Genomic DNA, 24350 nt, shown 5'->3' with positions numbered 1-24350 from the left:
ACACTAAATAAGTTTTTAAAAATAAAATTATGTTAAATGTACCTAGTTAATAAAATAAAAAAAAAATATTAACACCTAACATAAATAAAACAGCTTAATGTATTTATAAACACAAGTGTTAAATGCTAAAAATGAAAATAGACTAAAATAAATATTATTATTTATATTATATTTTTTAACAATTATATACATAAGTGGGTACCCGAAAATTGGAACCGGTACCCGGTGGTTCCAATTTCAAGTCTTAAATTTAGGACCCGGTTGAACCAATTCCAATTCCGATTCCGGATTTTAGGACCCGGTCCCAACCAATTCTGGATTCGGGTCCTAAAATTTTAACCGGATATCCAATTTGCTCACCCCTAGTTATTGGTGAGGTTAGAACGAAGTGTGGTAAGGCAAATTTCCGGCTGGTTAAATGGCGTGAAAATTTTCCTCAATCACCAAAAGTTGAAATAAAAATTAAACTTCCAATCACCAAAGGATGAAATTTGTGAAAACTTAGTCACCAAAAATAACCTTATCTCATATAAAGAAGATACAAATATATTGCTAGATTAATTGCATGTTCAATAATTTTCTTCCTATTTTCTTCCCGATGCCTCGTGGGTGTGGGACAAGTCATTCCCACTACGCACCTATTGCATAAATTTTCAATTACATATTACAACCTTTAACTTAATATACATCATTACTATCAAGAAAATAAACCAAGAGTTTCTCTATTATTAGTCTATGTGATTGATGCTCAAAATATATACTAGGTAATAAGAAAGAAGATTATAGAACTTTTTTTTTTCTTCTTGATGCCCGTGGGTTTTGGACTAGTCATTCTCACTATGCACCTATTGCATAAATTTTCAATTATATATCACAACTTTGTACTTAATATGCATCATTCCTATCAAGAAAATAAATAAAAAAGAGTTTCTCTATAATTAGTCTATGTGATTGATGGTCAAAATATATAAAGATTTTCTTATTGTATATTAAACTAAATATTACAATAAAAACATTAAAAATATAGAGATACAAATTTATAGCCAAACTAATTGCACATTGAATAATTCATTGCATAAAGTTTTAATTATTTATCACAAATTTCTACTTAATATACATTATTTCTATATCAAGGAAATAAACCACGAATTTCTCTGTCTTGGAGTTTGATTAACTTCTTAATTTACTCCATTCTCACAATTTCCACACAAAATATAGTAATAAACCCAAGCCTCAAACCTAAAAATATCAAAAATTACAATTAACACAAAGTTTCACCCTAAAAACAAAACATGAAAATAGCAATTAAGCATGTACACTCAAGTTCCCCACCCAAAAAAGGCACACAGGAACGAGAAGTAAGAAATTAAATGTTCCCACAGCTACCCCTGTGATTACCCATTTAATGCCACCCCCCCCTTGAGCCAACTATAAGCTATGAAATTCTCCTCTATAAATTTCACCTCCATTTTTTATTTCTTAACCCATTCTTCTCATTCATCTTATAATTTCTAATTTATTCTTAGCTTAAATTCAACCCTTTTGTTTCCTTAATTTCCTACTAAAAAAACCCACCAAAAAAAAAACACAAGAATTTTAAACCATGGAAAATGGAATTAAGGAGAAAAACTTAGATTTAGATTCATCAATTAAGGTGAAAATCACCCAAACAACTCATATTCAACCCAGAAAGAAAATTGGAAGAAGGGAATGTCAATTGATCACATTTGATCTTCCTTACTTGGGTTTTTTCTACAACCAAAAGTTGTTGATTTACAAAGCAAATGGTGATGATTTTGAAGAAATAGTGAAGAAATTGAAGGAAGGTTTGAGTGTTGTTTTGGAAGAATTTTACCAATTAGCTGGTAAATTAGGAAGAGATGATGATGGTGTGTTTAAAGTCATGTATGATGATGATATGGATGGTGTTGAAGTTTTAGATGCCATTGTTGATGTTAATCATGATGGTGTCATGGTTAGTGTTGATGAATTATCATCAAAAGATGAGTTTACTATGATGAAAGATTTGGTTCCTTACAATGGTATCCTTAATTTGGAGGGTCTTCAACGTCCCCTATTGGCTATTCAGGTAATGAATCATTCTTTAAACATTTTTTACTCGCATGTCATATATGTTACACGACTGATATATTAAGTAACGTTAAATTATATCGACGGGGTTATTTTTATTATCGGGGAACACTCTAGATAGGGGAGGGGATTTCACTGACATGTAAAATGAAGTAGGGTTTGATTTGATCTAGATAGTTGTTGTGGTACATCTTTCTTTCAAATATAAATGCTCTTCTTTTTAGCTCACAAGCTAAGCCGCGTTGTACAATTCTTCAGTAAATTTTATGCATGATTATTATTTTCTTATTACCATGGGTGGTTGAACACAAGGTCTAACCTTTTGAAATTAAATAAAAAAAAAAAATAAAGGGTTTGAAAGTCAGACCAAGCATTTACTTGGATCATATAGTTAGCCACAAAATTTAGATGTGGCAATTGATTTCAGTGGGGTCCGAATTCACCAATTGGATACAATTTTGTTCTTCATTTTAGTAATTTAATTCTTGATTTCATGTTTTTTTTTTTCATTATTGTAAGATTTGTCACCTAGATCATATAGGGTGCTAGTAATTTAGTTCATGTTTTTTTTTTTCTATCTTCTAATAAGCAAATTAATGTTCACCTCTTTGACTACATTACATGCATCTTACTCTAGTGAACATGTTCATGTTCGCGCACACACATATATTATTATTTTCAGGCCACTTGGAGTCATTATGAGCTAAAAAGCGTATTTGTATTTTAAAATTTGAAATTTTAATGTTTTATAATTTTAAACCCATACTACAAGCTAGGTTCCTAGCTTGACTATGTAATACTAGAAAGAATGTCTGATTTTTATGATATAATTAATTAAATGCATCAAGTACTACTTATTATTAAAAATAGGAAAAATTGATTCTAACAATCTCATCTTTAGCCGGTTCGCTGTTAATAATCCCACCTTTGGATTATTATTTAATAATCCCACATTTATAGGGGATCTTCTTCTATTGGTCCCTAACTTGTTGGTAACCGGTTTTGATTGGTTAAAATGCCACATGTCGTTTTGTAATTGGTTGAAAATAAAAAAATTTAAAATTACTAAAAAAAACAAACCACCAGCCACCCCTCCACCCATCGTGAAACCCTAACCCTTACCCTAGCCCCATCGAAAACCGGCTGGCCTCCACCATAAACCCCCGAAAACGGCCGGTCGGAATCAAAAACCACCCCACCGATCAAATCCACCACCGAAATCAGCCCCTGACCCAAACCCACACTCGAAACCACCACAGCCAAATACCCCCCAAACTCTGTCGAAAACCGCCATAAACCCCTGAAACTCCACCGAAAACCCCCATACACCCCCGAAACTCCACCAAAAACCCCCTCTAACCGCTTTTGAAGGTTTTTTTTTTAATTGAAAATCGGGGTGGTTAAGGCGGAGCTGGGTCGGTTTTTGCTGGGAGGGGGTGGAGATGGGTGTTCCGGTGGTAGAAATGGGAGTTCCGTCGGTGGGGATGGGGGTTCCAGCGGTGGGTATAAGGAGGAGCCAAGGAGGGGCTGCCGGAAGTTGGGGGGTTAGGTGGCCGTTGGGGATTAAAAAATTTTGGTTTTTTTTTTTTTACCAATTTTTTTTTTTAGTTTTTCTTTTACTTTTAATTTTTTGACCAATTATTTAGTGCCACGTGTCACTAAAAATTAAAAAAAAAAAAAGTTTACCTAATGTACAGGTTATCGGTCATAAGGGACCAATAGATGAAAATCCCCTATAAAGGTGAGATTATTAAATAATAATCTAAACGTGAGATTATTAACAGCGAACCGACTAAAGATGGGATTATTAGAATCAATTTTTCCTTAAAAATACTAATATTAGTATACAAAAATTTTGCCATATCATACTTGACTTCACATGCATGATAAATAACTTTAGCTGTCTTTCTAGTCTTGGAAATAGAAAGTAATGGCCCTGGTTGAGGACTAGTCCTCATTGTCGTAGTCATAGTCATAAAGCATTTTTTTTTTTAATGTAAAGTTGTATACTTTGATTACTTTAAAGTTGATATTGATCTCAAATAATTGATTAGTTTTGCTTTACAATAATACTTTTATAGAATTGATAAATTAAATCAATTATTCGAAGAATGATTCATCAACCCTCGAAAATAAAACTATAAAAGTATAGATACTAAGAAGACTTTATCTATTTATAAGTTGGTAGATAGTTCTAGCTAGTCAAAATTTTGTCAAATTCTTTACGTACTTGGCAATTTTTTTGTCTCCACATATTCTTCACCAAACTTTTAAACTAAGGAAATGTTTCCTTAGTTTAGATCATTTAATTATTAGGTCAGAATTTTGTTGATTGTACAATCGTATATAAGTGAAGAATGTCCAAATAGACAAACATATATACATGGATAAAGCTTGGGGTCCTATCCAAAAAATATATGAAGTATATTATTTATGTTTCTAACGGTGTGTGGTTTATTCCGTATCAATCATAAAATGACACATAATTTTTTATGGTAAAAAATCCCCGTTAAAAAAAGGTAAAAAATCAAGTTTATACTAGGAAGAGTTTGCAATCCTTTGCATGATTATGATGTACTACACAACAACAATAACGGCTCAACTTTGTCCTATGTAGATTTTTAATATTCCTATCTAATTTTTCGGCCAAAAATATTGTGAATAAAAAAATAAAATAAAGTAAAATAAATCAATGTCGCAACTTGATGGTACTGAAAAAAGTGATTATTAATGGGCTCCTTTCAATTTTGTGGTTTAACTTTTTTCATATTTATTTATGAAAAGCTAAAAATCAAAAGGTCCAGTGGACTCATTTTCTCTCTCCTACTTTTGTGATGTAACAGTTTACCAAGCTTGGTGATGGGCTGGCAATTGGGCTAGCATTTAACCATGCTGTACTAGATGGGTCCGCAACTTGGCACTTCATGAGTTCATGGGCCGAACTTTGCGATGGGGCCCAATCAATCTCTAAACTTCCTGTATTGGACCGTGTCAAGGTCCGCCCCACGCGCGTCAGCCTTGAAATTCCTGACGTGCCGCCGCAGCCTGATCTCACCGCCGCTGCCGCTGCTGCGCCAAAGCTTCGCGAGAAGCTTTTTAAGTTCTCTGGTGCCGCGATTGAGAAAATTAAGGCAGCCCATAATGCTGTTGGGCCCACTAATGGGACTACTGCCCCGGCTGGACCGCCTTTCTCCACCTTCCAGGCTTTGTCCTCCCACCTATGGAGGGCGGTCACGAAGGCGCGTGAGCTCAAACCTGAGGAGCCTACTGTGTTCACCATCTTTGCTGACTGCCGGAAAAGGGTGGACCCACCCATGCCGGAAAGTTACTTCGGCAACTTGATTCAGGCGATCTTCACCGGAACTGCCGCCGGATTATTGCTCGGACACCCGCCGGAGTTCTCCGCCGGGATGGTCAAGGCGGCGATTGGGGCACACGATAATGCGGCGATAGATAAGAGGTGCAAGGAGTGGGAGGATAAGCCTATTATTTTCCAATACAAGGATGCCGGGATGAATTGTGTGGCAGTTGGCAGCTCGCCGCGGTTTAAGGTTTACGACGTCGATTTTGGGTTTGGAAAACCCGAGCGGGTTAGAAGCGGGGCGAATAACCGGTTTGATGGGATGGTTTATTTGTACCCGGAGAAGGATGGAGGGAAAGGGATTGATGTGGAGATTAGTTTGGAAACAAAGGCAATGGATAATTTGGAAAGGGATAAGAAGTTCTTGATGGATGGTGAAGTGGTTTAATTTGATTGTTTAATCATCAAAGAAATGTTGGTAATTTGATGTATGAATTATTTTAAGATATAAGTTTAATTATATGTTTGTGTATTGGTATTATTTGATGATGAAGAAGGCTACAACAAAAATGGTGTTAGGCAAAAATAATGGACAATTGATTGTGGGAATAGGTATGGCTTTTGCCTAGCTCCATTATTCTTGTCTTTAGGAGCCTTTGTAATAAAGATATTAGTTGTAAGATTTTAGTTTTGAATTGGTGTTTTAGGGTTCTATATGATTGGAATTTGTTTCTACAGAAATGTATCCTTTTTTATTTTATAAAAATTATCGAATTTGGTTGATAAATTGTTAGTCTTATAGGTACATTGTTTGTTTGTGATTTAGTTATTTTTATAATGAAGATTGAAGACATGTTGAGTAATTTGTATTACAAGTAATTAAATTCCTCGAAATTATAATATGTGGATTTATTGTTTTATTATTCCCAATATTTTTGCAAATGATATTGCCAATATTGTGAAGCCATACATTTCAACAATTCGGAACCAAAAAATGTGTTCACCTAATATATTAAGAATGAAGTTTCATCTTTAAACTAAAGAAAAGATTACATGACTTGTAGAATAAGCGAATATGTAATGCAATTTCATTACCAATTTCACCATTAACAACCTATAGAGCAAGCGAATATGCAATGCAATAGGGACGAAAGCCTTGTTAATTGGATGATAACAAACTCAGAAGTGGGAAATAATAATACACATGGCAGAACTTTACCACCTGTAGCTGAGTCCCATCCAATTATCTTGGCAGAGAGAAGAATTATGAGAGAAATTAAAGGCAAAATTGTATGAGCATATTACAACACAACCGAGCCAAAATTGCATATTCTTACATTTGCTCATCTATTAAATGAATTACCAAGAGTTTCACATAGAAATTGACTTGAGAAAACACTCAAAAGCGCTTTAGATTACAGTTCTCTCTTGGTTCTGATACCCGGCATAGTTGTCCCACCTTCATACCTTGTTCCATTCAGTTGCAATAAGAATCTGGTGAATAGTGTACACTGAACTGTGCAGCTCCATACTACAATGTCTTCGAAGATACTGTCTTGAGCAGCTTCTTCATATTCCTCTTCAATTCACTTTCACCATGCTTTGACTTATTCATGAAAGCATGCATGAATCTCTTATTACTATTATGAAGGCAGCATTGTGCCCCTCCTTCCAAGATCACCAAATAACAATTGCTAAAACTAACGATACATTACCTCTGAGAGACATGTCTACTCACATATATCATGATCCACTTCATACCTTTGTTCCCCAACCAGAGCATTTGTTTTCACAGCCTATTGTGATATGGAAAAAAAGGCACGTGGCTGTTGATACTCTCTATGAGTTGGGAAGGACCTCATTACATCATATTCATCATCCTCTGAGCTTCAAAATCAAGAAACTCCCCATTTGGCGGCATCGGATGCATGTTATAACCATACATGTCGAAAGCATTCTCGTTAGGACCTTTGAAGCCCTCCATTGGGGGAGCCCAGGGTGGAGGATGGTTTGAACTAGAAGCTTCCTGATTAAGGCTAAAAGCTGCTGGATTTTGAGGAGAATTTCCTGTGGCTCTTCTGCCGCTGGAATTTGCTGTTGTAAGAGAAATGGAGTTAGACTGCTGTTGCTGCATTTGCTGCTGATTCTTCATAGGTGACTTGGGTCGAAGAGCCTCTATTTCAGGTGTTGTCTGGACAAGATGAGGTGCATCTGGTGGTGGATTCCTTCCTCCCCCACCCTGCCAAACCTTCCCTTCCTTGTCCGAAAAGGTCCTTGTATATGCCTGCAAAAGAGCCCATGAACTAACTCAGAACTTTGCATGGACAGAGAACAAAGACCTAATTTGATAAACTTCCATAATCAGAGACCAAGATATGATGACTGGCTACTCTCCCCCTATAGTCCCTAAGGTTGGGAAACAGAAATCCTATTTTTTAAACTCTGTACATAAAATGTAAGGAAATCTTATCTACTTTTTAGAGACAAGCAATGCAAAAGGGGATGAAGTTTAGGACCTGGCAAGAAGTATACTGAGACTGAATACAGAATACCTCTTAATTCAAGAGGCATTTCATACAAAGTGACTCAGTTGGGACCTACAAGCTGCCTACTACTGGTACCTCCTAGCACTAGGAAGGTATTAGCAGACAACAAAATCCCCTCTCACCAGAATTGCACCACTACCACCCTGTCCACCCATTATCCCCCACCCCCCCCCCCCCCACAAAAAAAAAAAAAAAAAAAAAAGTCCAATTCCAAGAATACTAGTGATACTACTGAAATTTTAACCAAAGAAAAATTCCACTATATGGCCAGAACTGAAGAGAATAAACCCAAGAATAAAAATAACTTGTCCAACCCTCTCATCAGGTGAGAAACCAGCCTTCAACTGTTTGTTTCCGCATAAATAACCAAACACATCTAATCACGATGTAAAAACTATGTTACTACTTACTAGACTCTCAGGTCAGAAGAATAATTAAGAGTTAATACTTCAAATGTCACAAAAATACTAAAAAAATTCCTTATGCAACCACACCCCAGACATTTGATACATTCTTTATCACCAATCACCACATAAAGATCTGAATTTATTGACCAATGCCCTTACCTACAATTCACCCATTGATGTCACAACCATTTTACTCGGAAAGAAGAAAATGACAGCTACATAAAAAGAAATAACCTGCATAATTCCTGATCCAACCATCATCTTTTTTGTAAAGGAGAGAGGGGGAGGGGGGGGGGGGGGGGTTTGCTTTTAATCTTCCTAATGTACATTTAGATACAAATTAACTGTATGTGCAAGTTTTAGAAGTCCCATCCATGTTTCATAATACCAATGTCAACCCACGGTAAAGCCTAGAAATCAATAGCTTGGGAATAAGAATTCAATAGTTTCCTATTATTTTTGTTTTTTTTTATATTGGTAAAAAAAATAGAGAACATTAGCAGATAATTTCCCATCATTACTGCATCAAAGCCATCAATCGAAGGGCTTTTCATTCCTTGCTAAATTAGATGATACCAATGACCCTAGAAATCCTCGCTCCACATCTCCTTTTCTTTTAAATTGGACTGGGGAACAGAATGGGGAAAACACCTAGTTTCCCGTGTGTGTGTGTGTGTGTGTATGCATATAAATATTCAGAATGAAATTGAGTTTTAAAGTTCAAGCACTTGACCTCAGTATTAAAGTTTGACGAAGATAGTTCCTTTCCAACTGTCAGCCATCCTGATCGGATATTGTGATCTTCACCAAAGAGCTCAATCCTTCTACGACCAAGAGCAAAATGCTCAATAATCCGATACATTTCATCGGGCTTAGCTGTGGAACCTACATAAAAATTGATGATCAGACCCTTGACCCTTGTTAAGTCCTTGTCAATAACCAAATCAAAAGATATATAGAAGTAACTCTCAATCAAGCATTGGTGCATGTAAAAACAACTATGAACAAAATCCTGTTGTCAACACAAGCATAACCAAAACCCTTTCAGAAAGAGAGTCCTCACAACTATTAATATCCGGAAAAAGAAACATTATAATTATTTCACATCTGCTTCAACAGAATACATTAATAAATTTAAAAATGTAGATGCAGATAACGTCTTAAAATCAGAGTCCAAATGTCTAGCAAACTAAAAAAAAAAATTCATAAGGTCATAGGCGATACCATAAGGAATGGGGAAAAAAAATCAGCATACCATAAGGAGGTTCCTCCGCGATAATCACATCAGTATCTATATTGGCATGGATTATATGTCCATCAGTACTGCGGCGAACAGTTCCCTTTATGCCCATTAGACAGTGTTCCTTCACCATGATTCATAGCACAGTTTAAGGGCACAAACAACTCCGCTAAAATGATATCAACTTATCAAGACGAGATAATGACTAACCTTAGTGTGCTGGAATAAGGTATGAGAATCATGTCGCAAAGCTGGAGTTGCTGTGTTTTTGTTTGTCTTTACCCAACATATGTCTTCGCACCTCCTAAACCCCCACTGATTATACAAATGGAGAAAGAAATGAGAAGTGTAAACATTAATGTCTGTACAGCCTCAAAACCAAAAGAATGGCTCTACTCACCTTCTTGAGACACTGTCGCCCTTGCTCAAGGCCCACACCATCACCCACCCAAAGAAATATAAAAGATGGAGTGTCTGCTATTGCCTTCAAGACATTAATAAAGTGTTAAAGATTTGGGCCAACATACAAACAAGCCATCAACAATGTTTTTGTGTCAATCTACAACGCTGATTTAGTCAAAAACACGGTTTTGGGGTGTTTAAATACATTAGTTACCTTTTCTAAATAGAATCTCATAAATTCCATTTTATTGTCGACTTATTTAACTTATCTTGTTTCATGTAATTTACAATATCAATACAAATTACTGGTCAGATTAAAAAACCACTATGTGTACATAACCTGATGCGCCAACAAAGGGCAGACTGATCCATGATGAAATTTCACACGATGCCCCTACTTAGATTGGATGGTGGAGAGAGTTTTGGAATGGTGAATTCGAAACTATCTTTGGAAACAGTTTCAAAGTAATATATCATTACTAATGACGGGGAAAGACAATGTGACAAGTGACAACTATTTTTGGACGAAGGGGATACGTAGATAAACATCTATGGAAAATTACCTCAATTTTCAGATTCATTATCTCTTCAAATGTCCAGTACTCCATGTGGTCTGTCACACCAGGTGCTCGATGAACATATTCCTCCCAAGGTGGGTCCACAAGAATAACATCAAACTTGGTCCCAAAAAACTCTGGAGACAGAACAAATTCCCGAAGATCACATTTATGATACATGGGAGGAGTAGATGCTTTTGAAACAATTTCATCCTTCTTTTGTATAAGCTCCCGAAGCTTTGGATAATCCTCAACATTAGTAAGTTCCAGTTCCCGAATAAAATTTTGGGGCCGCAATCCAGTGTCAACAAAATTTTGCGAGTAGTCATTTTGCTCTCCTCTAGATGGCCCCTTACCTGGAGGCCCACCGCTTTTAGAGGGAACCCAACCACCAGAGCTTTTATCATTTGAATTCCCACGACCAACAGGCACAATGGCATTAAACCCTGGGCCAGATGCACCAGGAGGCACTCCTCTTCCTTGGCCTGGTTGATTGAAAAACGTGCCAGGATTTGGAGGAGCTCCCATATTTGGTGGATATCGCTGTCCAGGTGGCCCAGGAGGAAGTGAGGAAACACCAGGGGACACAGGTAACATGCTCATATCAACACCCCGACCACCAGACCAAACAACTGGTGGAGAAAATGGTGAAACAAACATGCCAGGGGGAACTGGAGGACCTGGACCAGGGGATAAACCAGGGTTCATGGGCTGCATTGGACCAGGTGGTGGCATACCAAGATGTCCAAAGGGAGACCCCATCAAGGGCACTGGAATGTTGACCTGCTGGTTGTCCCTTCCAGGAGGCCTGACTCTACCTCCTCTACCCGGCCTATTGCCTTTAGGACCCTGCTGCATCATCCTGCCAAAGCTACTCGGCTCTTGATTGCTATTAGGAGGCTGAGAACCACCACCAGAACTTTGGCTAGCAGAAGGTCGGGCAGATAAACCTTGTAAGCCCCTTGGTCTCCCTTGCCTACCATCAGCATCATCCCTCCATGCATTTTGATCTTGTGAAGATGTAGCTTCATCCACATACTTTACACTTGAATCATCAGCAGTTGCCCCATCTGCATCAGCCCTACGTAGATCATCTTGTGAACGTCCCCATTCATCAGGCATATTTGATTTTGGATCATGCAGTGGAACAGCTTCTGTTCTCCTAGAAAAACCAGATCCAGGATCGTCTCTTCCATAGTCAAGAGGCTTAGGTTGTATCTCTATAACGTCATAGTTCTCAGTTGAAATTCCAAAATTCGAAGAAGCCTTGACAGCTTCGCTCCTCCCATCTTTTCTATTCCCAGCTCTACCTAAACCCCTATCGTTATCCATCCTATCACGACCACGTCTGGGCAAGTCGCGATCCCTGTCACGATCATGAACTAAATCCATATCCCTGTCATTACCAGGCTGCCTTCTTTTCCAACCTTCTCTGGAGCCTTCCCTTTCCCTATTCCTGTCGCTCCAGCTATTATCTCTTGCTTTTGCTCTATCATCCCCTCTAAAATTATCCTTCTCTGAATCTTTGCGCTTTAAACTGCTGCCTCTTTCATATTCCATTTCAGAGTTCTCCAACTCATGGCGATGTCGACCACTTCTCTCAGGGCTTCCTGACCGCCGAGAATGCCCAACCTCTCTTGCAATTTTGTCCCTCATCCAGGGATTGACATCCTCTTCCAGATTAGATGACCTATCTCGGCTATCTACAGCTTCACGACCAGAAGTTTTTAGCTCCTTATGTCTATCATTTTTCTCCTTACCAATTTTATCTTCACGACTTAAAGAACTAGCTTTGCTATCGTCTTCTACAACATCTGATCGTCTGCTCTTGGACCTATCCGAATCAATCCTCCTTTCCTCCTTGCTGTAGGATTTACTCTTGTCACTGGTTGACTCCAACACTCTCTCTTTTCCTTCGCCTGTATCAAGTCTAGTGGACGCGCTCCTTTCACGAGAGGACTCATGCTTGGATTCAGACACTGTCCCACCTTTTAGCTCAGATTTACCCAAGAAACTACTGTCCTCAGCTTTCATGGATGCATCAGAGTCATCCCATCTTCTCCTGTTCTTTACCTCTTCAGTAAAACCATGCCCCTTCTCTCGACTGTTTTCCTTCCTTTCTGAATGATATGAATCTTTTTCCAGTGCCTTTTCGTCCTCCCCGTCACGAGCTCTTTCGTCCCTGCTTCTACTACTCCTATGCGAGCCTTCATGATCAGAGAATTTTGAAGTTGTTTTCCTTAACACGCGTTCATTATCATCACTTCTAGCATGGCTTCTAGTTCCGGACTTATCTCCCGCATCATGCCTGTTTTCTAAATCCCCATCCTGATACCAGTTGCTCAATTTTTCCAAAGCACTAACCTCCTGCTTCTTCCTTACCAGCTTGGAGCCTGAATCCTTCTTCGCATCATAATCACCTTCATCAACATCCCCTCTGGTGGATCCGCCTGACATCCTCCTACTCTCATTTCTATCTCCAGAGCTCTTCCTCCCACTACTATCCCAACCATCAGCATCTTCTCCATTACTAGCTCTTCTGGATTTGCTGCTTAACCTATGCCTCCTTTTTCCATTCCCCTCCCATTCCTCTTCATCACCACCTATCTCCCTCTTTCCATCCACACTATCCTCCGTTTCCCTTTTAGCATAATTTCGACTCCTCTCAGGTGAATCCATCACCAATTACTAACTGAATTTTAACAATGATCTTTGACTCGGTGTCTTTCTTTGCTCCTATCAATGTATAAGAAAATACATAGAATCAAGAAAAAAAATTAAGGGAAGTCCTCACAAGAAAATAAAATTGCAGCAAGTCATCAATCACCAAATGAAGAAATGTCCTCACAAAAACCGACAACCCGAAAGATTTTAACTCGTCACTTGCCCTGCCCTGCCCCGCCCCAAAATCACCAGAGAAAAAGTAAACCATAACTCCATTTCTCTTCCCTTGCTTCATACATCATTACACCCAATCACACTAAACTATGAATACAACGAAAACATAAACCCTAATTGTTCAGGCCCATCCCTAATCAAGAAAAAGGTCCATTTTCATGGTTTCGTCTTGACATTAAAGAGTTATACCGTATAAACCAAAGCCTGCAACACATTAGCAAGCAAAGTTCACTCGATTATCAAACTAGGCTCCAATAATTAGGTTTAATTCTTGAAGTATTTATAATCAATAGTTCAATAATCCACATTAGTAGAACCCTAAATTGACTATACTGTCAATTAAATTAAAGATTAACACAAGATTGTGAAATTAATATTCGATAATTAAAAAAACATCTTACCTCAGAAGAGAAGCTGGTTTAATGGAGGAGAGAAAGCTCAAAAGCCGCTTGAATGGAGAATTCAGAGTACGCTTCAATGGAGGAGAGAGAGAGGGGGAAGAGTGCAGCGGGCAGCGCAAAGCGAAATACATCTAAACGGGGAAAAAAAAAGAAAATAAAGATCTAGGAGAAACATTAATGACACGGCCAAAATACCAGGGAAAATTCAAGTTTATCTCTGAGATAAACATAAACATGAAAGTATATCTCCTCTCATAAAATATTGTTTTACTTTTATTTTTTAAATAATAAAAGTGATATAGTAAATGGCACAGAAACAAATGCAGAAAGATTAACTTGGGCTCCTTAAACTATCAAAAATTGACCCGATCCGAAAAATTTACGCAATAATGAACCAGATTTTGATCGGTTTGACCCAAAAAATCTTAGATCCAAACCTATCCTACATAACCGACTCAGAGTTTAGCCAAAATCGGTTAGAAAGTATAAATAACTTAAAATTGACTCATAATCTAGCCAAAACTACTCTTACACGATATTTTTACATTAAAAACCTATTTTGCAATTAACCCAAATCATGCCAGAAATCATTTTGCCTTAAAAATATCCGATTTCACTAGACCATGTAATTACCAAACTCGTTTTCCTTGAGTAATTATCAACCCAACCTAAACTTATTATATCTCGTTAATCTGAAGGGTGATGATATAAACGAGATATAATCCCAATTTTGTGTATGACTTTAACCAACTAAACTACTCTATCCGTCTCTTCTCAATCTTTACACTTTAAGTATTTTTCTCTCTAAAAAAATAAAAAAAACCAAATGCAAAGATTAAAAAGAGATGGAGAGATTAGTTGTTATTTACAATAAGCTTTAACTTTAGACTAATAGAAAATTACAATCAATTATAAGTCTTATGATTTGGCTTATAGGAGAGGCCTAACTATCGATTACAATTGCCGAAAAATGATAAACAGTGAACTTCGAATAAAAAGACTTTAGTGCAGATTACAAACAAAGTCAGCTATATCATATCATATCACTATCACTAATATATAAAGTCGGTCTCGCAGCTAGGCCACGAGACATCGACACTTGGCATTCCAGTTTTTCGTTAAGTGTCACGCCACGTAAGCTACAAATAGATATTATTGTGATTAGATTATATACCACGTTAGATTAGATTGAATAGATTTTGTAAGATAAAAATATTGTATAGAGTTTTATTATCGATATACTTCTAATATTTCATTTATACAAAATTAATCATAACTTTTAAATAATATCAACTCGATTCTATTTCCATCGTAAAATTCGCTTTAAAAAGTTCTTTAAAATAAAATCCACTTATAATATATTTTTAAAAAAATAGAGAATCGATCGGTAAAAATAATTTTAGTTTGGTAAAAAAAATAATCTGTTCACTAAAAAATAATTTAAGTTCAATAAAAATAATTTCAAGTTAATAATAACATATATATCTTTACAACCAAAGCTACCAAAAGTAGACTATTAAATAAACGATATGACCGTATTTAACATTCAAGCCAAAAAATATATCCTAAAACTTTATTTGGAAATCGCCTGGGCACAAAACTAGTTTGCTATTTATACTCAATCTAAAATGAATGAACTACCCATTGTGTAACTATACCAACGTTCAAAGATAAGTGAAAGGTGAACCCTCCAAACTGGTCTAAATTACAGTTTTAAGTAACGGAAGATGTATGCTCCATTTCCTTCCCCTGCTTCAAGCTGGTGCAGAAATGATGTTCACAACAATCATCACTTTGATCTTCTCTGTGAACTTGTGAAGGCCAACTTCTGTAAATCTTCAAATATTTGCTTAGCCTCAGCAGAACCAGAAATGCAACAGATTAACCTCTGAGATAGAGGCACCACTCATTGAATTTCAAGTCCCTGTGTTAGCAACTTCATGTCACTGCAGGAGGGGTTATTTTGCAGACTTCTGCAGTGAAACCACAATCCATCAACGTAAGCAACCATGCTCGCTGTTGTTCAGAGAGTCGATCTCTAGGGCCTTTGACTTCAACAAGTTTCGCTTCACCCTTGTACTCTCCATGAAAGCGCCATAACAGTAGATCAGGCATTCCACTAGTCCAACTACGATAATCCTGAGCCAAAAGCCGGCAAAGATTTGCCAGGCAAGGCCCACCAATGCATGTAACAGCTGCACGAAGCTCGGAAAGGGAGTTCCTTTCCCAATTAACACCCCTGCAAAGAGTTCCAAAATGCAACTCCCATGACATTATGAGGATAGCCTCAGCCATACCCTCATGAATCTTTTGCAAGTGAAGTTCAATAATAAGCTTTCTGGCAACATAGAAATTATCACTGTCCATGTCTAAAGGTGCATTCTGCAAACAAATAAAACTTATCGAATCAAGCACCTTAATAATTTCGAAACATAGCAGATCTAGGAGAGAAAAGGTTGGGGTAACAAAAAACACCCAAAAAAAAAAAAATCTGTTGTAAAGTGGTTATAACAAAAAATTAAAATTTCCAGATTTCATAAGATGTCATTCCAAAAATCAAATTTATGCCCCATAACTCGCAACATGGCTCTACTCCTGCTTTCAATTACAACTAAAAAGTGTAAAATCAAGCGTGAATATTTGTTATACCTGAAATTTAGTGCGGAATGTATTTGGTACATCTGAAAAAATTACATCCCACATAAGAAGACCATAAATAGTCAGCCAAATGCCACTCTCTGTATGAACACCCTGCCAGCCACCCTCTCCAGCATAGAACTGTAAAGCAAGCTCTTCGACTCCACATTGCTCACCATCTTCGCCATAAAATCTGCTCTTCATTCCTACTTTTCCATTCAATGGTCTCCCTTGGATATGGACCTATGTAAATAGATGATGCTTCAAGTTCAAATTCTTCTAATTTTAAGCTCTTATGATAACAATTATTAAAATCTCTATACAACTACCTCTGTGATCTTTCTTTTGACAGAAGCAGCATAGCTGGGAACTTTCCACCGCCTTGGTGGCTTACCCAAGCGTATGACCCGCCGCTGCAATGCCATTCTTGAGCCAGCACGAACCCAAGGGTCTAGTACCCCGTCTTCTGCAACACACAGACTCTCTTCAATACAGCCCATGTGCTCTAAATTGACTGACAATCTTAACGTCCAGTATCCCCTTCTTCCATCATAAGCGTAACTGTTGAGCAACAACTTCAATAATTTGATGGCATCTTGGTACCTATAAATAAAGTTCACTTCAGCTATATCACCTTCTAAAAGCACCACAGAACATCACCACTGGCATACAACTGTACCCTAGTCTACATTGGACAATATGACATACAGTATACATATATATCATAGAAGAGCTGATTGCACCACTTACTTTCTACTCGCCTAATTGTTAAGAAAGTACAAACATGCAGAAAAAATCCCAATGACTTGCATATAACTGAATGAGTAAATTAAATGAAAAAAAAAAATCTGAATCTTAAGTTCATGAATGGCACTCTTCTTCACCCTTCAACAATTTAAATAAATATTCCCTACACATCGAAACAAACTACGATGTGTGCAGTTGTGCACTGCCTTCTATTTAACATTATGTTCAACCACACACAAATCATAAAAAACAATTGAAAATTGAATCACACATACCTACGTTCTTGTTCATGGAAGGAAACACCAAGCAAAACTATTTTAGAATTGACCCAAGCTGCAGAAAAGCACTGAAGAAATGGAGCCTCTGATTCCAAAGGCAATGATTGATCTTTCATTCTAATATAGTTTGACAATTGCGATTCGGCTATCTCTATACATTGTAGCACCAATTTAGAGTTGCCTTCGTCAAGGGATTGGTCCATGATTTGCGCAACTTCAATGGCCTACACTAACAAAACACTGGTTGGAAAAGAAAATGTGTATACAATATTTATTGGCATAAACTAGAGTTAACCTCTTCATAAGCAAGCAAATCACTTCTGGCAAAGAATACTGGATGAGAAATTGTACATTTGTACTCTGGATACTTAAGTATTCGCAAGTCAACTAGAAGGAAAGCAGACAGATCCTGCTCTCCATCCAGGAAAAATAGTCTCTGCATAAAGAAAAACTGAAATATTGAGGAAGAAGAATAATACCAAAAGAAAGAAAGAAAAAGCAGCCTACTATTTTCATGTCTTAGCAAACACCTGAACACGCCACAAAAGAGATTCAGCAAACGATGAAATTCGAACACATGTTGAAGTTCTGTCAATAATTAGACTTGGGAGGAGTGGACTGCATAAAAACCATATAAAGACTCTCATCGCATACAGATAATGGGTAAAAAAAATATATATTCCTTCAAAGTTGATTATTAATTATCATACCAGAGTCCATCTTTATATGAAGAATGAAGTGATTCAATGAGTTCCTTCTTCCTCAAGCCAACTTTGGAATCCTGAGCCCAAATGAAAGCACAACTATCACAATTGACAAAACATAACATTGCCTAGCTATGAGAAAAACCATAATCCCATTGCCTTTTCCTATCCCTTCTCTTTTTTCCAGCAAGCATCACATTTTCTTTGGTGGGGGTGAAGAAGAGGAGGAAAATGGAGAAGTGGAAAACAAGACAGTATCATCACAATTCACATATATACTGTGAAATCCTCATGATCTGAAGCAGCTAAGGATTTGGTCTAGTTATCTAGCTTAAGTCTTCAGTTGAATACCAAAGTATTCCTTGTCAGGATTTTCATCTTCAGGTTGAAATTAAAAATAATAAATCAATGATTAGGTTCTTACTGTACACTAACCAATCACTAATTAATTCTCTCATTTTTTTGGGTGTAAAATACAACAAATATAAAATTGACTTCTCTCTAGGAAAATCTAGCTCAATAATAGTGGTACAAATGCTCACCAGCTAATTACTACAGCCCACAAGGGTGGAAAGGGTCTTTCAAATCATGACATGAGTTAGCCACCTTTTTCTTTCTTGAATGGAAGAAAAAAATGCTAAAAATACTGTATTAAAGAAGCTACCCTAAAAACACTTCAAGAGGATGCAATAATAGATCTAGGTCAACCAAAAATTATTTTGCACTGACTATTAAATCTAGTCTTTGAATGTATGGCCCGTATCTGTCCACACAGCATATCTCTTACTATGCAGTCATCAGAAGTCAAATAACTTTAGGAGCATTCATCAGGAAATCATCCAATCTTTAGAAAGATCCATCCATCATGCTCCAACATCTATACCTTGCCTCTATACTCGAGGAGAGTATTAATATGATGAACAATTATGGAGTACACATCTATGCATTAACATGATAGTAATAAATAACACAATACATCAGACAATATAGCAGATAGCAGGCCAAAATTAAAACTGGACTATCATCACAGGCCTAAAATTATTTTGCATTGAAATGACTCAAATAGAACACACCTTATCTCATCATGATAAGAAAAAAAGCTAAGCTTCACTTTCATAAGCAATATGAAAGTTAATGATGAGTATCATCCACTAAAACTACGGGATTAACCAGGATAAGGAGAATAACTATTAAATCATCAGGCATCAAAGCAAATATTTTCAAAAATATTTAATAAATAGAAGGAAACAATAAGTACCTTCTTGAGTATTTTCAAGATCTCACACAGCTCGTTCACTGTAAGGATGTGCAAGAGTTCTTCCAAAACATTGTCAATAACTTCACTCTTATAGCCAAAAGAGCAAACATAGGATGCTTCTGTTGGACAATATCATACAAGAGATCCACCATTCAATCTTGATAGCCATAAATACACGTCTCATAAGCACAGGCTGACACAAAAATTTACCTGACAACTCATTAACTGCTTGTTGGTAATCCAATATTTCTGGATATGTAAGACTAGATATGCGAAACCATGGTCCTGAAAGAAAATTTTAATTATAAATTCCAAATAGGAATTACTAGTTTGCACTTTGCAGAATGTCATTCATTCATGCATCACAACTACATCTCCAAATGTCAATCAAGTATTTTTTTGAAGCATTAAAAGATAAGCCAAGGGAGTGATGGGAGAGAAAAAAAAAAAAAAAAAACTTTTATTCTTTGTATGTTTTATCATTATCTGAAGGTAAGAAAAAAAAAAAAAAAAAAAAAAAACCTAGGTGTGTAAGCCCCAGAACGCTGTAGCGACAACTTTACAAACATATGATTCAAGAAAAACACCAATGCAACTGAAAACACTATATTCAACCACTTTCAGAAGATTTTTAGCCCTGGCAATCTTCAATGCAACAGCCATAAACATAACAGAAAGCACAGAAGATAAAATTATATACATACAATCGAAATAAGATGTATAAAAACATCACTATATCACAGCACACATTGGCACTCTATCAGTTTGTTTCACTAGGAGTCTGCTTCCCAACATGTATGTATGAAGGTATGGTCAACCTGGTTTCGACGTCAACTTCCATACTATCCAAAGGTTTATATGTATGCTGGTGGAAAATTGCACCAAACATGCAAATGCAATGAATAGTTCACATTTTGCGAATTCTACTGAATTTGAAATGATGGTGACATGGATGGAACCTTTTCGTGTGTAGAGTCGTACAAAAAGTCTTTGGCTGTCATCTGACATTGAGCTGAAAGAATCTGATAACAATGAACCATTATTTCAAAACGATCAAGTGATCAATTTGAAATTGAAAATCGAAAAAGAGTGGTCTCAAAAATATGACATAGCTGTTAAATATGGAGGTTGAGCTGAGTGTAAAAGGGGACAGCCTACCTAAGAATAACTTTTCAGCATCTGTGAAAAGACAAAGGTTTCCCCTTAAAGCCTCTTCAATCATGAGCCTAAAATTCTGCTGGTACTTTATGGGGCTCTGTGGACATATCTCACCAGATTTCATCAGACGAAAAATATTTATACATGATGAATTCAACATAGGTATGTCATCCTTTGCCACTTCATTACGAGATGGTGTATTTAGGCACATTATCTCAACGGGCACAATATCCAGGGAATTTTTCGGGACTGAAGTGATGACTCCCTGCAGATAACATATGACAAACATAGTAGTTATCATATTGAGAGCAAAGAACAAATAAAAGATACTGCCTACAATGGAGTTAAAAAAAACTTGAGTTATCATAGGCATTTCTAGTACATAACAAGCTTCTAAACAGTGTTTGCAGGAGGTCAACACCATCTTTTCTTAGAGCTTTGGCAAAAAAAACTACCTAGACAATGTCCCCATTTGCAAAAATTTCACCATTCTTAAGATCATATTTATCATGGCATTATTGATGCTTTATTTATTTGAGCAAATTTAGTGACAGAAATTGGTTTTCAGGGCAAAAGAATGCAATTTTTGTCTAGGCCAAAAACATGACCCTTGAAAACAAGAACAGCAGTAGGGAGCAATCTTCATTGAAGACACATTTTGAAAAGTTAGATGCTAAACTTGAGGAAAAAAAAAGAAAAATAAAAGTATTTTAAAATAAAAAATAAAAAAAGTTTATACAGCAAAAATGAACGAAAAATAAAAAGCCAACTTAGCAAGTAAGATATTGAATTCATGTTATAAGCAAAGAAGATGATTGTTTGTGTCCCTGAAAAGGGAGAGGGTAGGATTGAGAAACAGAAGAAAATAAAGAACAAAAACATTAGATAGATTAGTAACAAACTACCTTGAAATTGATCTGATACTTGTCAATCAAAGGAGACATATGCTGAGCTAATTCCCGAGGAAGAAAACCTAGGACTGTTCCACTGCCGAAATCTGGAGAAACAACCTGGCCTCAGTGGACCAGACATTGTCTATACCAGAATTAGCAACAAAACAAGCTTAACCAAGACGAAAACTGAGATAGTAGGTATAAACCTTGATAGCATTAGGATCTTTGATGTTGGTAGGGTTTCTGAGAAAATAAATGCTAGCTCCAGAAACAACTTCAGCTGCATCTACATACTTACGACCCACAATGCATGTCTTAAGAACCATCCCAGATAGCTCACTAAGAATTCCTTGCATATCAAAATTCGATGCTCCAGATTCAAGGTCCACAGAATAAGCATCAACCATGTCATTTATACTATCATCAACAATATTATTTAAACTATCTGCCTGTTGTGAAATAGAATCTAAAGCTAATGATGACTTCAATGAGGATCCATCATCAAGTCCAGTCATTTCACATTGACTTATGGCACAAGTTACTTTATCATTGCTAATGCTGGCCAACTGGGGAGGATCATTCTTCTTGGGTTCACTGTCTTGAATCACGTTAGTTTCAGCAAGAACTCCCTCATCCACACACTTATTATCTTTAAGTTTCGAGCAGAAGCTGAACTGAAGAAGAGTGCGTTGACTCAGCTTTCGCTTAGTGCCTCTGACAAGACACAAATCTGAAGTGATCATGTTAAAGTCAGATGGATGACACTATTACAAACAACTCTAACCCAAGTGAAGTACTAGGAACTAAAAGTCTATTAAGAAGAATTATGGTACTTTTGTGAAAAGAAAGAAAAAAGATTTGACTCATACTCTGTAGCTTATAACTCATTAGTCATGACAAAGCCGTACTCCCAACATATATGTTAGAAAAGCACATGACACAACTCTATTCGTACCAGTGTGGTGTGAATGTATTTGACTACTTCAATGAAGAACAGATAGAATAAAAATTGACTTTAGTGGTTCTTGTAGACAAAGAATAGCATTGAATACAATAAGTAAGATTGCACATAGATTAGCGAAAAAATAGTAGTAGTAAGATTGCACATTGATTATAGCAGTGGGATCAAAATGCAAGGATGGATTTAATACGAGAAGTAGAGCTCATTAAGGATGCCATCCTCTTAATCACAGTGACATTGGGTTATAGATATTTTCATTTGACTTCTTTATCACGCCCATACATTAATCTTCACTACTAGCATTCAAATTCGAAGGAAAGAACAAGTGAAAAAGCCTGGTTCCACTTGTAATCTTAACATTATGAATTCATGGATCACAAAAAACAAAATCTATATTGTTTGTCAAGATGAATTCGGTCGCGTCAACAACTCAAATGTAACTATATTAGCAGTATCTTTGCCCATGCCATGTAAAGCTAGTACACATAGCAAGCAACTCAACAACTCAAATGTAAATATATTTCATCAAATTCAAGCCTGACAATACCAATTAATTATAACAAAATCCTAGAAACAACATTTCTAACCAATAACAATAATAATCCAGACTTTCAGCCAAATTACAAATCATAAATTCAATTTTCAACAAATAAAAAAAAGCTAATTAAGTAAAATCAAAACTAAAATTAGACTAACCAAGATGTGAATTAACGGAGCGATCGTCGCCGCAAATCTGATTGCTACAAACGGGACAAGTAACGAAATCATTAACAGAAACTACATCTTCTGAATCATCATTGGTTGCCTTCGATTCTGCTTTTGTAATTGCAGAATCAGAATCATTGATTATGAACTTTTCATCATTTTCAACTTTCAGGCAATTTGACGATGATGAGGAAGAAGAAGAGAGGATGCGAGAGAGATTAGGGAGGAATCTCCTTCGTTTTCCGATGATTCTCTTCAGACTTTCTCTTCCTCTTAGCATTTTTTCCCAGAAATTTGGGGAAATATGATTAGCGTAGTACTAGGGTTTAAGATAATTTGCCCTAATTTTGAAATTGGATTCAAATATCGGGGACGATTCGCATCGTACCTTTGGATATTTACCCTCTTCCCGCCATTTTTTGAGGGGATTTAACTCCTCATTTCCAATAATAGCCTCCTCTTCCCCCAAATAAACCCTTTCGTCTTTGCTCAATTTTACAACTTATAACAAACTTATAATTTTACAAATTTGATTAGGATTGTTTATTTGTTCAAAGGATGGGAGGAAAAGAAAAACATTGCACCCTGTTATTTCGGTATAATTTTACACCCGAGTGTATAATAGAAATTGTATGAGACAAGTTTTGTTTTTGTTATTTCACAATAAATTTGTCTGTAAAAAGTTCAAATAAGCTAAATTGTGAATTAACAATCAAAGATTCATAACTATCTTGAGATGAGTGGAATACATGTGAGTCATGGGTTAAAAGTGCCGAGGAGATGGGGATTGGGGACATGGGCATTGGTGATATGGATGTAGGCAAGCAAGCGACTCTAGTATAGGCTCTAAAAATTCTGGTTTCTTTGTCTTCTTTGGGGGAGGTGGTAGGTTTATCCACTAGTTCAAGGAGTCAAAGGAGGGTTAGGCCTCTAGCCTAACTCACTTCTCTAGGTTGCTCAAGGGAAAGGAAGAAGAACAACCGCAAAAGAAGGCACCTCTGGAAGAGCCGATGACCTTGAGTACCACAAATGTAGGCTATGTTGCTATTACACATACTCTTAAGTCCTAAAATGTAGTCTCCCATTAGTGTAAATTATTGTCAACATTTCATACTCCTTCGAGCTAAAGAATAGGCCAACTTCACAGCCTCTGAATTCAGTCATTA

General features: G+C 36.6%; 3 protein-coding genes across 4 annotated transcripts; 1 reads left to right on the top strand and 2 right to left on the bottom strand.

The window, feature by feature from the left end:
* The first annotated feature begins 1400 nt into the window (after nucleotides 1-1400).
* On the top strand, nucleotides 1401-6179 carry LOC110693841 (BAHD acyltransferase DCR-like). The gene is made up of 2 exons (XM_021871001.1): nucleotides 1401-2089; nucleotides 4935-6179. The coding sequence occupies exons 1-2, from the start codon at nucleotides 1604-1606 to the stop codon at nucleotides 5838-5840; spliced, it is 1392 nt and encodes a 463-aa protein (XP_021726693.1). The 5' UTR covers nucleotides 1401-1603; the 3' UTR covers nucleotides 5841-6179.
* Nucleotides 6180-6458: 279 nt separating this feature from the next.
* LOC110693840 (methyltransferase-like protein 1) lies at nucleotides 6459-14044 on the bottom strand. Of its 2 annotated transcripts, none has more exons than XM_021871000.1 (7): nucleotides 13844-14044; nucleotides 10551-13646; nucleotides 9986-10069; nucleotides 9796-9900; nucleotides 9601-9709; nucleotides 9079-9230; nucleotides 6459-7676 (listed from the first exon to the last, which is right to left on the bottom strand). In XM_021871000.1, the coding sequence occupies exons 2-7, from the start codon at nucleotides 13221-13223 to the stop codon at nucleotides 7254-7256; spliced, it is 3546 nt and encodes a 1181-aa protein (XP_021726692.1). In that variant the 5' UTR covers nucleotides 13224-13646; nucleotides 13844-14044; the 3' UTR covers nucleotides 6459-7253. The 2 variants fall into 2 exon arrangements, with proteins under 2 accessions (XP_021726692.1, XP_021726691.1); XM_021870999.1 differs by having other exon boundaries at nucleotides 10551-13280.
* Nucleotides 14045-15395: 1351 nt separating this feature from the next.
* Nucleotides 15396-23666, bottom strand: LOC110693839 (fanconi-associated nuclease 1 homolog). Its single transcript, XM_021870998.1, has 14 exons — nucleotides 23176-23666; nucleotides 21725-22248; nucleotides 21531-21635; nucleotides 20626-20890; nucleotides 20427-20489; nucleotides 19678-19752; nucleotides 19468-19586; nucleotides 18216-18286; nucleotides 18036-18123; nucleotides 17801-17941; nucleotides 17503-17729; nucleotides 16810-17083; nucleotides 16493-16723; nucleotides 15396-16225 (listed from the first exon to the last, which is right to left on the bottom strand). The coding sequence occupies exons 1-14, from the start codon at nucleotides 23462-23464 to the stop codon at nucleotides 15782-15784; spliced, it is 2916 nt and encodes a 971-aa protein (XP_021726690.1). The 5' UTR covers nucleotides 23465-23666; the 3' UTR covers nucleotides 15396-15781.
* Between the last annotated feature and the right edge of the window lie 684 nt (nucleotides 23667-24350).

The sequence above is a fragment of the Chenopodium quinoa genome, unplaced genomic scaffold (genome assembly GCF_001683475.1).
Source record: "Chenopodium quinoa cultivar QQ74 unplaced genomic scaffold, ASM168347v1, whole genome shotgun sequence".
Taxonomy (NCBI): domain Eukaryota; kingdom Viridiplantae; phylum Streptophyta; class Magnoliopsida; order Caryophyllales; family Amaranthaceae; genus Chenopodium; species Chenopodium quinoa.
Note: the sequence above shows the minus strand (reverse complement) of the source record. Positions and strands in the feature narration are given on the sequence as shown.

Bases quoted from the DNA above. Each gene is read 5' to 3' on its own strand.
- LOC110693841 (XM_021871001.1), top strand. From the start codon at position 1,604: ATGGAAAATGGAATTAAGGAGAAAAACTTAGATTTAGATTCATCAATT. The intron at 2,090-4,934 runs GTAATGAATCAT...GTGATGTAACAG, and splicing joins GTCCCCTATTGGCTATTCAG to TTTACCAAGCTTGGTGATGG.
- LOC110693840 (XM_021871000.1), bottom strand. From the start codon at position 13,223: ATGGATTCACCTGAGAGGAGTCGAAATTATGCTAAAAGGGAAACGGAG. The intron at 9,231-9,600 runs GTATGCTGATTT...ATTTTTATGTAG, and splicing joins CGCGGAGGAACCTCCTTATG to GTTCCACAGCTAAGCCCGAT. The intron at 7,677-9,078 runs GTCAAGTGCTTG...GCTCTTTTGCAG, and splicing joins CGTCAAACTTTAATACTGAG to GCATATACAAGGACCTTTTC.
- LOC110693839 (XM_021870998.1), bottom strand. From the start codon at position 23,464: ATGCTAAGAGGAAGAGAAAGTCTGAAGAGAATCATCGGAAAACGAAGG. The intron at 19,753-20,426 runs GTTCCATCCATG...ATTTTCTTTCAG, and splicing joins ACGACTCTACACACGAAAAG to GACCATGGTTTCGCATATCT. The intron at 16,226-16,492 runs GTATAACAAATA...ATTTGTTTGCAG, and splicing joins CATTCCGCACTAAATTTCAG to AATGCACCTTTAGACATGGA.